The sequence below is a fragment of the Stenella coeruleoalba genome (assembly GCF_951394435.1).
Source record: "Stenella coeruleoalba genome assembly, chromosome: 8".
Classification (NCBI taxonomy): domain Eukaryota; kingdom Metazoa; phylum Chordata; class Mammalia; order Artiodactyla; family Delphinidae; genus Stenella; species Stenella coeruleoalba.
This window is the reverse complement of record NC_137154.1, coordinates 2,383,782-2,396,033: the sequence shown is the minus strand read 5'-3', so window position 1 is coordinate 2,396,033 and position 12,252 is coordinate 2,383,782. Positions and strand designations below refer to the sequence as shown.

At 52.4% G+C, this 12,252-nt stretch overlaps 1 protein-coding gene across 3 annotated transcripts in view; it reads left to right on the top strand.

Moving 5' to 3' along the window:
• Positions 1-11,367: 11,367 nt before the first annotated feature.
• Positions 11,368-12,252, top strand: part of CARS1 (cysteinyl-tRNA synthetase 1) — a 47,419-nt gene continuing 46,534 nt past the window's right edge. Inside the window, exon 1 of one of the 3 annotated variants that reach the window (XM_079930761.1) lies at positions 11,368-11,483. In XM_079930761.1, coding sequence (XP_079786887.1) covers positions 11,459-11,483 — 25 coding nt within the window. In that variant the 5' untranslated portion in view covers positions 11,368-11,458. Of the gene's footprint in view, positions 11,484-11,988; positions 12,220-12,252 lie in introns of those variants that run through there. The other 2 variants (XM_079930760.1, XM_079930762.1) reach the window with 2 other exon arrangements.

Genomic DNA, 12,252 nt, shown 5'->3' with positions numbered 1-12,252 from the left:
TTGCTGGGCAAAAGCTTTTCAGTTTAAGTAGGTCCCATTTGTTTATTTTTGTTTTTATTTTCATTACTGTAGGAGGTGGCTCAAAAAAGATCTTACGTCAAGGAGTGTTCTGCCTGTGTTTTCCTCTAAGGGTTTTATAGTATCTGGCATTACATTTAGGTCTTTAGTCCATTTTGAGTTTATTTTTGTGTATGGTGTTAGAGAGTTTTCTACTTTCATTCTTTTACGTGTAGCTGTCCAGTTTTCCCAGCTCCCCTTATTGAAGAGGCTGTCTTTTCTCCATTGCATATGCTTGACTCCTCTGCCATAGATTAGGTGACCATGGGTGCGTGGGTTTTTCTCTGCACTTTCAATCCTGTTCCATTGATCTATAATTCTGTTTTTGTGCCAGTACCATACTGTCTTGATTACTGTAGCTTTGTGGTATAGTCTGAAGTCAGGGAGCCTGATTCCTCCACCTCCGTTTTTCTTTCTCAAGGTTGCTTTGGCTCTTTGGGGTCTTTTGTGTTTCCATACAAATTGTGAAATTTTTTGTTCTAGTTCTGTGAAAAATGCCATTGGTAATTTGATAGGGATTGCATTGAATCTGTAGATTGCTTTGGGTAGTATAATCATTTTCACAATATTGATTCTTCCAATCCAAGAACATGTTGTATCTGTCCATCTGTTTGTGTCGTCTTTGATTTCTTTCATCAGCATCTTATAGTTTTCTGAATACAGGTCTTTTGCCTCCTTATCCCTAGGTACTTTATTCTTTTAGATGTGATGGTAAATGGGATTGTTTCCTTGATTTCTCTTTCTGATCTTTCATTGTTGGTGTATAGGAATGCAAGAGATTTCGGTATATTTATTTTGTATCCTGCAGCTTTACCAAATTCATTGATGAGCTCTAGTAGTTTTCTGGTGGCATCTTTAGGATTCTCTATGTATAGGATCATGTCACCTGCAAACAGTGACAGTATTACTTCTTCTTTTCCAATTTTTATTTCCTTTTCTTCTCTGATTGCCGTGGTGAGGACTTCCAAGACTCTGTTGAATCATAGTGGCGAGAGTGGGCATCCTTGTCGCCTTCCTGATCTTAGAGGAAGTGCTTTCAGCTTTTCAGCGTTGAGTATGATGTTTGCTGTGGGTTTCTCATATATGGCCTTTATTATGTTGAGGTAGGTTCCCTCTATAACCCGCAAACACTTTTAAAGGCTATTATAACACCAAAACAGAAGGCAGAATGAGGAAGGGCCTGATCAGAGAGTAAAGAAGAGCCTTTAAGCAGAACAGTGGCACCACGGGAAAGACTCGCTCCTTCCTCCTCTGTCCTTGGTGACAGATGGCATCAGGGTGGCTGAGCGTCCACGGCTCTGATGGCCCGCCCCGCCCCCCGTGTCTGTGTGTCCACGGCTCCTGTCGGCGCTGGGAGCTCAGCAGGGTGAGACGGAGACACCCCAGTGGTCACGCCAGAGGTCTCCCCAGGGTGGACCCTGCCCTGTCCCTTGGGCCAGCGTGGCCCGGCCCTACTGCCATGAGGACTGGCCATCCCCTCCGTCCTCCCAGCCTCCTCCAGGCTCTGCCTGCTGCTGACCCGGTAGCAGATCCTGCAGCTGCGACCACTCACCCCTGAGCCCCGTCCCGGATGCAGGGCCTCTTGCTGCTCTGCTGGCCGGTCAGGCCTCCTGCTGCTTCCAAGGATGTGAGCAACTGCCCAGGGCCTCTGAGCCCAGGTCCTGTCTGAGCAGGAAGGAGGAGCCTGTCGTGCCTCCTGCCGGGGAGGTTCGTGGCGACAGTCGTCAAGAGAGCACTTCGGGGCCTGGGGAATGGCGGTGCTGCCACCACGCCCAAGAGCTGCACGTCACTTGGATGGGGTAAGCGTGCCTGACACTGCGACAGCATTCTCTGTTTCGCCTCCTTGCAGGAGGCTCAGCGTGTGTCCTCCCAACGTGGCTGTGCATCCTCCTTGCTGTGATTGTGGGGATTGCGGTGATTGTGGTCCTTTCCATCGCCGCGGCCATCATCACTCGCCACTATAGAAGAAGAGGTAAAGCAAAGTCACGTTGATCCTTGAGGAAACCAGGTCAGCAAGGGCACCAGGAGCTCAGAAGTGGGGGCCTGGGGTCAGTGGCTCCTGACGGGAGCCTGTCGTTTGAACACAGCTCTGCTCACTTTCCATCTCGGGGGCCCTGCATGTGTCTGGGCTCGGAGCCGCCCGCGGCGTGCTCCCCGATGTGCAGGGCTTGAGACCAAAATTGCAGGGCAGCTGCTGGGGACAGGCGTCCAGGGCACCGGGGGCCGGGAAGCCAGGAGAGACGGGTGCAGCTCCAGCCAGGGGGTCTTGGAGGAGGCGGTCCCTGGGTGCTGGGGAAGCTTACCAAGTAAGTGCCCCTCCTGTGTTTTCCCAGCTGCGTGGTTTTTCCAGTCGGTTGTGGTTTTGGGAAACATAAGTCCACTTTCTTGACTGTGAATTCGAGGCATTTCCTCTCCTCACAGAAGTCGCTGTAATAGTTAATATCAATTGTTTTCTGTTCTCTCTCTTCTTTTTGATTTGCAGAAAATCCAAAGGAGCCAGGCAGCCCTGTAAGTATCACCCTGGGATTTGTCCAGTGAAGCCCCAGGAGGTGGAGGGGTGGGGGACAGCCCCAGGCCTTCCCCGCTGCGTCCACATTTAGCCTGTGCAGTGGTGTCTGCGCCCACCTTAGCAGAGCCCTGGGACATCTGTGCTGGAAGATTTAAATTCTGCTGAGGCACAGGGGACAAAAGGCTTTCTTTGGTATCCCAGGGCTGCTGAGACAGATCCCCATAGACGGGGCGCTTCAAACATTACGAGCTTACTGTCCCACAGTTCTGGAGGCCAGAGATCCGAAATCAAGGGGTTGGCGGGTTTGGGCCCCTCGGGGCTCTAGGGGCAGGTGCTTCCTCGCTTCCCCTGGTTGGGGCTGGACGTGCTTGGCGCTCCTTGGCTTTTCGGCGCGTCGCTCCGATTTCTGCTGTCTTCACACAGCCTCTCCCCGTGTGTCTCTGAATCTCTCTCCTTTTAAGGGCACTAGTCATAGGATACCGGTCCCACCCTTATCCAGTATGACCTCGGCTGAAGAGACCCTATTTCTAAATAGGTCCCATCCACAAGTACTGTGGATTAGGATGTGGGTCTCTCCTTGGGTGCCCACCATTCAACCCACCACAGGCTTCTCTTGGGATCCCCCGAGGAGTCGGTGGCAGAGCAGGGACCTGACCCCGTGCAGTGTTCCTCTCGAAAATTGCACAGGCCTTGCTTACCTATCAGACAGTTGGCATTTCTTTCCCTGAAAGTGGCTTGGGAAGGGCCTGTCCTGCAGGCTCCTGTCAGCAGAAGAAATGACTTTGTTCTTTAGTCGCCTAGAAGCAGCCAGCCCAAGGAGATGCAGATGCCCATGGACCTTGAGAGGGGCCAACCAGCCCCTGGTGTGGAGACCAGGCCGATGTTGGAGGTAGAGGACTCAGCCCTGGAGCCCGAGGCCAGGACTCACCCGGGACCCTCCAAGGACGCTGGGGAAATCCTTGGGCTACAGGAGCTGGGGGCCAAAGGAAGTCCAGCAGCCCCAGAGCAGACACTACAACAGACTCAAGCTCCCGAGGCCCCCAGGCCCCCAGGCCAAGCAGAGGTGTCCCCTCCCCTCCACAGCCTGGAGCAGGTAAGTGGACCGTTGGGAGGGTCTGATGACCAAGCCCCTGCTCGCTGAGTGCTGAGTGCAGGGCTGTGTGTGGCGCTCTTGCAGAGTTCTTGTCTGAGTTTCCTGAGGCTGATATAACGAAGTCTCACAGCCCAGGGGTAGGGAGGAGGGTGTTTAAACATCAGACTTTTATCTCTCATGGTTCTGGAGGCTGGAAGTTGGAGATCAAGGTGTCGGCAGGGTCACTTCCCGCCGAGGGCTGTGAGGGAGAAGCTGGTCCAGGCCTCTCCCAGCTTCTGGTGGTTTCCGGCGATCTGAGGTCCCTTGGCTTGAAGGAGCACCCCCCCATCTCTGCCTTCATCTTCACGTGGCCTTCTCCCTGGGTGTGGGTCCCTCTCCCAATTTCCCCTTTTTATAAGGACCCCAGTCATATTGGATGAGGGGCCACCCTAGCGACCTCATCTTAACTTGATCGTGAGCAACAATGCTGTTTCCAAATACGGTCACAGTCACAGGTACTGGGAGGACTTCAGAACCCTTGCGGGGACACAGTTCAACCCATAACCTTCCCCCACCCTACCTGCTGTCTGCGGGTGTAGCAGGGAAGAGCCAATTCTGGCTCCACGTTGCATCTGCTTCTTTGACGTTAGCCTTCGCTTTCCATTGCTTTTGTTACTATAATCATCGATAACGGCCTGCCTCGGGGAACCCTGCCCCCCTGCCTGAATATTAAACTAAAGTGCCTCTGTTCAGCTCACAGGGAGACAATCTGACCCTGCCCACCTGTGAATGGCTGCAAGAAAGAAGAAATTCATGCATCCCCTCCTCAATTCCAGGAGATGATTTGCAAGGCCGACGGCCCTCTTTACTTTACTTCCCCACCGCCTCTCCCTCTCTATTCTGCCTTTTTACTTTACTTCCCTGATTCTATAGAAGAAAATGGCACCCAGACTCCGATAAGGTGGTTATTTTGAGACATAAGTCTGCCATCTTCTCGGTCTGCCGGCTTTCCGAATAAAGTATTCCTTGTCTCAACACCTCATGTCTGACTTATTGGCCTGTGTGCGGTGAGCAGCACGAGTTTGGACTCGGTAACCAGGGGACCGTGGCACCCGGGGGGGGCAGAGGCTCAGCGTGTGTCCTCGCTGGGCCCCAGGGCTGGGAAGCAGCAGGACCGACGAGGCACAGCCCGCTGGTGCTGGACCTGAAGCCTCCTGCACTGTCAGCAGAGCTGGGCCAAGCACCCCCTGGGTGCCGGGCTTGGCATCTGGAGAACACGGGGCTGCAGGGGCAGGGTGTGGGATGGATCCCGAGATGGGTGGGATTGTCCCCGGTGGGCCGTGTCCAGCCGTGCACAGCAGGAAGCGACGGTTCCTATCCTCCGCTGGGGGGCTGCTGGGGGCTTTCCCGAGTGGGTGACACCTGAATGGGGTTTGACAAATGATCAGACACCCACTAAGTGGCCCTGCGGGGGAGGGCCAGGGTTGCTGAGTGATGAGCAACCCTAAGGCAGGGCAAGGTCAGGGGCTGAAGAAAGGGGAGACTGGGAGGAGATCATGGACCCCTGGGCCACCCTCGCACAGACATGGGGCTTGAGAAGTCCAGAGACTGTAGGTTCCATGGGTCGTGTGCCATTATGCATCATTTCAGGGAGCCGGCCTGTGACTTTTGTCGGATTCTCCAGGGCTCCTGAGACGAATAAAATGCAGAAGTTGGGGCCCCTGCCGAGGGTCAGGTCAGGGTGACATGCTGGTCCCTGGGTGTCCCTCTGGGGCTGTGCTGTAACAGGGCAGCTGTTCTTACCCTTTTTACCAGCCATGGGACAGAGCGGTGAGTCCTTGCCGGCCGTGGGCAGAGGCAGAGCTGAGATTTGAACCACGTGGTCAGGCTCCTGGCCTCCGGCCCGGGCATCTCAAGGAACGCCTGGCCTCATCCAGGGAGAAGCCCGTGCTCGTGGCAGCTCCTTCAGACGGGTGGTCAGCTTTCATCTGTCTGGTGTCCCGTCCACGCTCGGATTTCCCTGAACTAGGAGGCTGTGTGGATAAGTCCCTAATATTTGTCCACAGTGCATGTCTGTAGACCTGTGTCCTCTCCATTGTCTTATCCAGAGAGCAGGTCACCGACAGGTGACATCGTTCAGCTGTTACCCGCACCCCCCGGGGGGGAAGGAGCAGGGCCTGGGTCTGGGAAGAGTCAGGAGCACATGCAGAGCATCAGGGACCCCCGCCCGCCCAAGCAGGGGCAGCCGTGACGGCACGGTGTCACCCGCACGCCCAGGCCGTGTCCTGGGGGAGCGTGACCCAGAGGACACGCTGGGCTGTGAGCTCTCTGCTACCCGTGGGGGGATGGAGTGGGGGTGACTCCCCACGGGCTGACTCAGGGGTCTTATCATGTTGATAGAGGCCCACCGGCCCCCACCCACAGCTCCCACAAGAAACCAGGTTCTGGTTCTATTTCCGTAGAATTCCTCTAAGAGGCCACACAGGTTTCTGCTCCTGGAACCATTTTATTCTCTTCTCTCTGCAGGAATATGAACAAAAGTAGTTTTTGAAGGACGTTTCCTGTGTTGGTAAGTAGTCTAAATTCTTCATTTTCTTTTTTTATTTGTTAACATTTTTTTTGGTTTTTTTGTTAACAAATTTTTCTCGTTTATTTGTTTAGGCTAAATCTTCCTTGTTGGGACTTCCCTGATAGTCCAGTGGCTCCCAATGCAGGGGGCCTGGGTTCGATCCCTTACTGGGGAAATAGATCCCACATGCCACAACTAAAGATCTCGCATGCTGCAACAGAGATCCCGTGTGCCGCAACTAAGACCTGGTGCGGCCAAATAAATAAATATATGTTTTTTAAAAGTCTTCCTTCTTTGACATGAATGCTAAGGCCTAACGTCTTTATTTTTGAGACGGGGGATCACCTGCATACCCGAAGCTTAGGGAACTTTCCTGTGGACTTGAGATCCACTTTTTCACATTCACCAATGACAGTAGAGAAACAGATATTTGCCAGATATAAGTTTTGTGGGGTTCATAAAGAAGGATTGGATGTTGTTTTTATTTTATTATACATTCTTGTTTTTAAGAGAAAGTATGAGTGGGTGATGGGAATACTTATCTAACCCTAGATCAGTGGGTCCCCATGGCTGGATGCTACGGGCTTAGGGGCAAAAAAGGCAAGATTTATCGAGCACATGCTGCCTGCCAGGTGCTTTTTATAATCTTATTCTAACAGCTCTGGGAGACTGCCCCATTTTACAGATTTAAAACACGACAATCCGAAGCTCAGAGAGGCTACAAAACTTGCCCCAGCTCTCAAGGCCTAACCTGGTCCCCCCGCTGACGCCAGGAGGCCTACCCGTCCGGAGCACCTCACAGCCCATGGCTGCGTGGCATGTGAGAGGGTCAGGGCAGGGCGGACGTCAGCAGATGCTTTATCCACAGGGCTTCTGACTTGCCTGGGGTTCCTTCTCCCAGGTTCATTGGCACCAGTAATGAATGAGCAACAGACGTGTCAAGAGACACAGCAGGTCATGGCCAGACCTTGGCCTCCTGGCCCCTGGGCCTGATTCCTTCTGTGGGATCATCTGGGCTGGCGCAGGGCTTCCCAGGTCGTGGGCTCAGGGCAGGTGGAAGCACCTCTAGGGCCACACTCCTGGGAGCCGAGTTACAGAGGATGCTCCACGGGCCTCCCAAGAATGTAAACAAACTCTCCCTTTTTGCTTTTATTTTTTTCATCCATCAATAAGATCTATTGTGAATTCAGACATGAGGTTCCAGAAAGTAACTGGAAGATGTTATGGGGTTTACTGGACTTGAAGAAAATGATGAGATATGGGAACCCCAACATCCAGGAAATTTGGAAGAGCTCCTCAGGCGGAGGAATGGGCTAGGGAGGGACATTTCTGTATTTAACTCATGGCTGCCCTCCATAACACGGAGCTACAGATATGTTCTCAAATTATAAACAAATTGCTTGCAGAAGGTATCTTAGGTAGGCATGCAGAGAGCTCCCAATAAACTCTTTTCTGACACAGGGCTGTACTTTACGCAGTGTCCTGGGTGGGTAGGGTCTGAGCTTCTTTTTTTTTCTTTGCGGTACGTGGGTCTCTCCCGTTGTGGAGTACAGGCTCCGGACGCGCAGGCCCAGCGGCCATGGCTCACGGGCCCAGCCGCTCCGCGGCATGTGGGATCTTCCCGGACCGGGGCACGAACCTGTGTCCCCTGCATCGGCAGGCGGACTCTCAGCCACTGCGCCACCAGGGAAGCCCAGATCTGAACTTCTTTTCCAGTTCTGATCCCACCAGAAACTTCATGAATCCCAGATGGAACTGCGGTCCTTATCCAAATGGATTCTGTATAAACTTCCAATGGGGACAACAGCTCTGCCCACAAGCAAAGGTGCTTCTCTGTCAGGGGCACTGCCTGTGGCCAGTGTGGCAGAGATGGGATCCCAGGGGACTGCTGATTGCACTGGATGGGCTCACGTTCCTCGGAGCATTTCCCTAGGCTCTGCGGCCAGGAGAGTTTGGTGGTTGTCCTTCTGCCCCCACCAACTCCTTGATCTCAGAGTCACCATGACGTCTGCATGACCTGGGACAGGGCGTGGCATTGAGCAGGTGCTCCATGAATAGGCACAAGGAAGTTGGTGACAGGCAACCCACAGGCCACTCTGAGTAGTCAGAGACGCTGGTCCATACCTGGCCCTGGGACCAGACTATCCCTATCAAAAATGGGCAGAAGGCTCTGCTCAGTATTCTGTGATAACCTCTATGGGAAAAGAATCTGAAAAAGAATGCTTATATGTATATGTATAACTGCATCACTTAGCTGTATACCTGAAACGAACACAGCGTTGTATATCAACTACACTCCAATATAAAAAATAAATTAAATTTTTTAAACTGGGCAGAAGAAACAACAAAACAAAGCAAAAAATGGGCAGAAGACCTAAACAGACATTTCTCCAAAGAATACAAACAGATGGCCAATAGGCACAGGGAAAGATGCTCAACATCACTAATTATCAGAGAAATGCAAATCAGAACTACAATGACGTATCACCTCCCACCGGTCAGAATGGTCGTCATCAAGAAGTCTACAAATAACAAATGCTTGAGAGGGTGTAGATAAAAGGGAATCCTCTTACACTGTTGGTGAGAATGTAAATTGATGCAGCCACTATGGAGAATAGTATGGAGGTTCCTTAAGAAACTAAAAATAGAGTTACCATATGATCCAGCAATCCCACTCCTGGGCATACATCTGGAGAAAACTCTAATTCCAAAAGATACATGCACCCCAATGTTCACAGCAGCACTATTCACAATAGCCAAGACATGGAAGCAACCTAAGTGTCCATCGACAGAGGAACGAACAAAGAAGATGTGGTATACATACAATGGAATATTAACTCAGCCATAAAAAAGAATGCCATTTGCAGCTACGTGGATGGACCTAGAGACTGTCATACTGAGTGAAGTAAGACAGAGAAAGAGAAATATCATATGATATCGCTCATATGTGCTATCTAAAATATAATAGAAATGAACTTATTTACAAGACGGAAACAGACCCACAGACACAGGGAACAAACTTGTGGTTGGCAAAGGGGAAAGAGGGGAGGGATCAATTAGGAGTATGGGATTAACAGATACACACCACTATATATGAAATAGATAAACAAGGGCCTACTCTGTAGCACAGGGAGCTATATTCAGTATCCTGTAATAACCTATAATGGAAAAGAATCTGAAGAAGAATATATATATGTATGTATAATTGAATCACTTTTCTGTACACCTGAAACTAACACAAAGTTGTAAATCGACTATACTTCAATTAAAAGAAAAACAAAAAAAACCCCTAAGACTATCCCTCTGCTCTTGTATCTGAGGATCAGATTGGAATGTGACCAGCTTTAGGCCCCAGCTTCCTAAACCAGAACTAGCCAGGGTGGGGCATGGTGACAGTCACAGAGACCTTTTTTAAGTACCTGAAACTATTTTTTTAAGGAATGGATATCATTATAAACTTTTTGAGATAATCATAGATTTACATGCAGCTGGAAGAAATAACATGGAGAGATCTCCTCACCCTTCACCCAGTTTCCTAAAATGCTAACATTTTGCACAATTATGGTACAATATTAAAGCTGGGATAATGACACTGACACAGTGAATATACCCAACCTTTCCATCATCACAAGGACCACTCATGTTGCCCTTTTTTTTTTAATGTTGCATCTTTTTTTTTTAACTTTATTTTATATTGGAGTACAGTTGATTGACAATGTTGTGTTTGTTTCAGGTGTAGCCGCATCCACCTTCTTCCCGCATTAACTTCTGGTATTCACTTGTCTTTATTTCTATGATTTTTGCCATTTCAAAATGTCAAATAACTAGAATCACACGGTATGTAATGTTATGAGATTTTTTTCTTTGCATTTAGCATAATTCTTTAGAAAAGTAGCTTAAACTGTTAAAGTTTTAATGCCAAAGATACGCTTTTGCCAAAAAGTTGTACAATTTAGCAATACTTGCTTTTACACTTTTTCTTTACCTAATAAAATTTCCATCCTAAGTGTTTCTTTTCATTCCCTGTGTGTGCAGAAGCTTGAGTGTGATGTCCTTGGGAGATGGTATCTTACACAGAGGAAGGCACAGGCCCTGAGGATGTGATCTGTGGGCTGAGGGACTCTAGAATGGGGATTAAACGCCAGAGAAGCCTCTTCTCCTCGTTTGTGTTATTCCCCCCGGGGCCTCTGTCTCTGGGAATGACAACCCTGTCCATACAGAGTGTGTGCTCCACCCTGCCCCCCTTTCTCACTCACCCCAAACATCATCAGTCCTTGGAAATGCTGACAAACCAGCTGCTTTCTTCCACCCAGCACCAAGTGTCTTCAAGTTCATTATTAAAGGAAATGCCATAACCACCAGTCTCTCTCAGGACTGAAACGTGGGTGTCATCCCCGGCCCCCACCTCGCTCACCCGCCCCACCCCATCCCAGCGTCTGCTGCCCCTCATGGCTCTCCCAGATCTGCCTGCTCACCCTGCTGGTCCAGGGCACCGTCTCCTCTCCTACAGACTATCGAAAAGCCTTCCTGCCAAGTCTTGCTTTCCTCCTGGCTTTCCCTAATCCACTCCACCGCCACACAGCAGCTGGAATGAGAGGTCTACAGCACAAATCCAGTCAAGCCTGCTGGGTCTCTGCCATTCCTGACTTTGCTTACAAGATGCTTCAAGAAGCGCCAGCCCTAGCCTTTGCCCCAGGCCCCAACTCTCGCCAGGGCTGCTCCAGCCTGCCCTGCGGTCAGGCTGAATTTCTCAGTGGCATGCTCTCTGTTGGTATCACTTGCAGGACAGTACCCTCTGCATGGAATGCACTTCCCACCCATTCCCAATCCCCTCCTCTAAGCCTCCTTCCAACTGGTCCTCCCTCCCCGGACCCTGGGAGACAATTTTTCCACAGAAGTGGGTGGGTGGGCGGATGGTTCAGGCGGTAATGCGAGAGATGGGGAGCGGCAGATGAAGCTTCGCCCTCCCGCCTCTCACTTCCTGCTGTGCGGCTCGGTTCCTAACAGGCCGCGGACCGCTACCGGTCCGCAACCCGGGAGCTGGGAACCCCTGCTCAAGGGCACTGGCCGCAGCGCAGTAGGAACTACAACTCCCAGCATGCCCCGGCCTGCGGCGTCTCGAGCCCGCGGCGGTTGCCTAGCGACTGGGCGTGTCCCGGAAGGCGCACCGCCTCCGGCGGGACTTCCGGGGCGGTGGTTGCGTCAGATTCTGGGAAGCTGTCGGCGCGGCCGCGAGTGCGGCATTCCAACGATGGCAGGTTCCTCCGCGGAGCACGGTGAGTGCGCGCGGCGGGCGGGCCAGCGGGGGCGACCCCGGGCCGAGGGGCGGAGGGGCCACCGGGGATCTGAGGGGGCGCCAGGTCCCTGAGGGGCGGGTCTGAGGGCGCGCAGAGGGCGGGGCGCGACCCCCGGGCGCCCGCGGCAGGCCCCGCTCCTCCAACCTCGCGGGGACCCGACTCCGGACCCGGAACTGCCGAGGCCACCCCGTCCCCAGACTCGGTCCCCTCCTTGGGTCCTCCAGGTTCCATTGCGCCTTGACCCCAGGACGTGGCCCTGCGTTTCCCCCGCCGGTCCCTGGGCCGGACCTCGCCCCTCCTGTCCCCTGGACTTTGGGGGACAGGCACAGCCCTAGGGTGGTTTTCGTTTCCGCCCAGCCCGGGCAGCACCCGGGTTGGCACTTAGGAAAATGAGGCCGAGGAAACAGGGTACGCGGACATACAGGAAAGGGCTTGGGGTTTTACGAAGGCTTTCATCTGCGGCTGCAGACAGTGGCCATTGGGACCTGCGTGGTCACAGCGTTATTGCCGCCTCCGAGGTTCCGTGAGCAGCGCTGGATCTGCCCACCAGAGTCACTCGTGTCGCCAGCCGGTAGACACGCCGCCCACAGGCAGACTCCAGGGGGCGCTGGGCCCTTGCTCCCCTCCCTCAGGCGAGATTGTAGGTGCCAGACAGACCGGAGGTTGTCCCTGGATTCCCTCGTCTGGAGCAGACTTTCTTCAGGAAGAACTCTGAGTGTGCAGTATTTATTCCCCGGGCTGCCGGGTT